The sequence below is a fragment of the Parus major genome, unplaced genomic scaffold, assembly GCF_001522545.3.
Source record: "Parus major isolate Abel unplaced genomic scaffold, Parus_major1.1 Scaffold416, whole genome shotgun sequence".
Lineage (NCBI taxonomy): Eukaryota > Metazoa > Chordata > Aves > Passeriformes > Paridae > Parus > Parus major.
The window spans coordinates 57,944-60,294 of record NW_015379324.1 but is presented as its reverse complement, the minus strand read 5'-3'; the positions used below and the strand labels follow the sequence as shown (position 1 = coordinate 60,294).

Here is a 2,351-nt window from a genome sequence, read left to right as displayed (position 1 = left end):
TCATCCATCCACGGACTGCGCTGGAGCCCGAGCGGACGCTGCGGAGACGCGGGAGAGACGGAGAAACTCCCGAAAGGGTTAAAGGGTGCCGGGGAGCCTGGAGGGATCCCACCCTCTGCCCAATCCCGGGAATGCCGCGGTGCTCAGCCAGCCCCGAGCCCATCAAAGGCTCCCACCAGGGAATCGCCACCCCCGGGCCGGGCTGCTCTTTGTGCCGGGGCGATGTGGCTGCTCCGGAGCCTCGCCTGGGCTCTCCTGAGCCCCGTCCTGGCCAGCGGGCTGAGCTGGCAGGAAAGTTCCTTGTTAAAATCGCTGGGTCTGAGCGCCAAGCCCAGCCCCAAAAGGCCGGTGCCGGTGCCGCCCGTGCTCTGGAGGATCTTCCAGAGGAGGAAGGAGCTGCCCCGGCCGCACCAAGAGCTGGATTCCTGCAGGGTGGAGGAGTTCCATGTCCCCGGGAACATCGTGCGTGTCTTCGCTGACCAAGGTACGGCCACGCCGCGTTCAGGGCTTCCCATCGGGGCTGGGCCCCGCTCCTTCCCTCCCTGCCCGGAGCTGGATCCCAGGAGAAATCCCGGCCGTGCCGATTTCCCCCGGGTGCTGTTTGTGGGGAGGGGGGCGGCTGTGCCAGGCTCTGTTCTGGAGCCCCCAGATCCCTCCCGAGGGGCTGGTTTGATCCCAGCTCCGATCCCAGGCTGGATCCGGGCTTTGGGATCCGCGGGGCCGGAGGTGAGTGGGGATGTGGGTGCAGGAATGGGATCAGCACCAGCTGGGGCAGGGCTGTGTCCCCCCCGATCCCCCCCATTGTGCCAACGCCTCTGGCTGGCCCCGCGGCACATCTGGCTGGCCCCGCGGCACATCTGGCTGGCCCCGCGGCACATCTGGCTGGCCCCGCGGCACATCTGGCTGGCCCCGCGGCACATCTGGCTCCTCCGAGCCGTTCTCAGCTCCCTGGGGGCTGCTCGATCGCTGTCCCTGAGCTCTCAGGGCGCCACGGAGCTCTTTCCTCTCGTGGTTCCAGTTTTCCTCGGGCTGCCTAAACCAGGCAGCTCCCCAAATTCGCTGCTGTTCCTCCCGTCCATCCCAAAGAGCCGGAATCCACAGTCTGGGGCAGGCGGAGGGGGAAAACAACGCCCCAAGCCCCGGAGGAGATGCTGGAGTGGCGGCAGCCGCAGCTCGGGGGCCCGGGGATGCCTCCAGAGCTTTCTGCAGGGCTGGGAGCCCTCCCTGCAGCCCGGGCACCTCCTCCAGCCCCGGCTGCCGCTCGCTGGAGCTCCTGTCGGAGCCCTGGAGCTGATCCACATCCTCATCCCTGATCCTGCCCGGCCCGAGGATTCCCCAGCCCATCCTTGGAACTGATCCTGGTCATCCCGAGGGTTCCTCATCCCTGGAGCTGATCCTGCTCATCCCGAGGGTCCCCAGCCCATCCCTGGAGCTGATCCCGCTCATCCCGAGCGTTCAGCCACCCCCACCCCTTTTTCTCCTTCTCTCTCAGGCCGTTTCCTCCCCGAGGAGCAGCCCCAGGGGTGGCTGTGTCTGCGGAAGCTCCTGTTCTTCAACCTCTCCGTGCTGGAGGAGGGCGAGCGTTTGACCATGGCCCAGCTGGAGCTCCGCTTCCAGCACAATTCCTACCACTCCCCCCGGCCGGGGCAGGTTTTGGAGCTCCGGCTGTACCCGGCGAACCCCCGGGGGCAGCCCCAGCCCGGCCGGAGCCCGCTGGTGGAGCGCTCCTTTGTGCAGCTGCACAAATCCCTCCTCTTCAAGCTGAGCGCGGCGCTGAAGGACGGGAAGATGCCGGGCAGGAATTTGACCTTGGTGCTGGAGATCTCGGCGAGCTCCGGGGCCAGCGGGAGCCCGCGGAGCCTCTGCGCCGGCAGCGACGCCTTGGAGGCCGCCTCGCTGCTGGTGGTGACGCTGGGCCGGCAGTGCCGGGCCCCCCGCAGCAGGAGGAGCCCCGCGAGCCCCCCGGTGACCCCCAGCCCCCTGTGCAAGCCCCGCCGGCTCTACATCAGCTTCAGCGACGTGGGCTGGGAGAACTGGATCATCGCCCCCCAGGGCTACCTGGCCAACTACTGCCGCGGGGACTGTCCCTTCCCGCTGGCGGCGGAGCTCAACAGCACCAACCACGCGGTGCTGCAGACCATGGTGCACTCGCTGGACCCGCAGGGAACCCCCCAGCCCTGCTGCGTCCCCGTCAGGCTCTCCCCCATCTCCATCCTCTACTACGACAACAGCGACAACGTGGTGCTGCGGCACTACGAGGACATGGTGGTGGACGAGTGTGGCTGCAGGTAGAGGGGGAGTGCGGGGATGGGGAAACGGGAGGGTGGTGGATCATGGATGGGGGATGGATG

At 67.9% G+C, this 2,351-nt stretch overlaps 1 protein-coding gene across 1 annotated transcript; it reads left to right on the top strand.

Annotated features, from left to right (window-relative positions):
• Positions 1-202: 202 nt before the first annotated feature.
• On the top strand, positions 203-2,345 carry LOC107199040 (growth/differentiation factor 3). The gene is made up of 2 exons (XM_015616347.3): positions 203-484; positions 1,493-2,345. The coding sequence occupies exons 1-2, from the start codon at positions 223-225 to the stop codon at positions 2,290-2,292; spliced, it is 1,062 nt and encodes a 353-aa protein (XP_015471833.1). The 5' UTR covers positions 203-222; the 3' UTR covers positions 2,293-2,345.
• Positions 2,346-2,351: the final 6 nt, after the last annotated feature.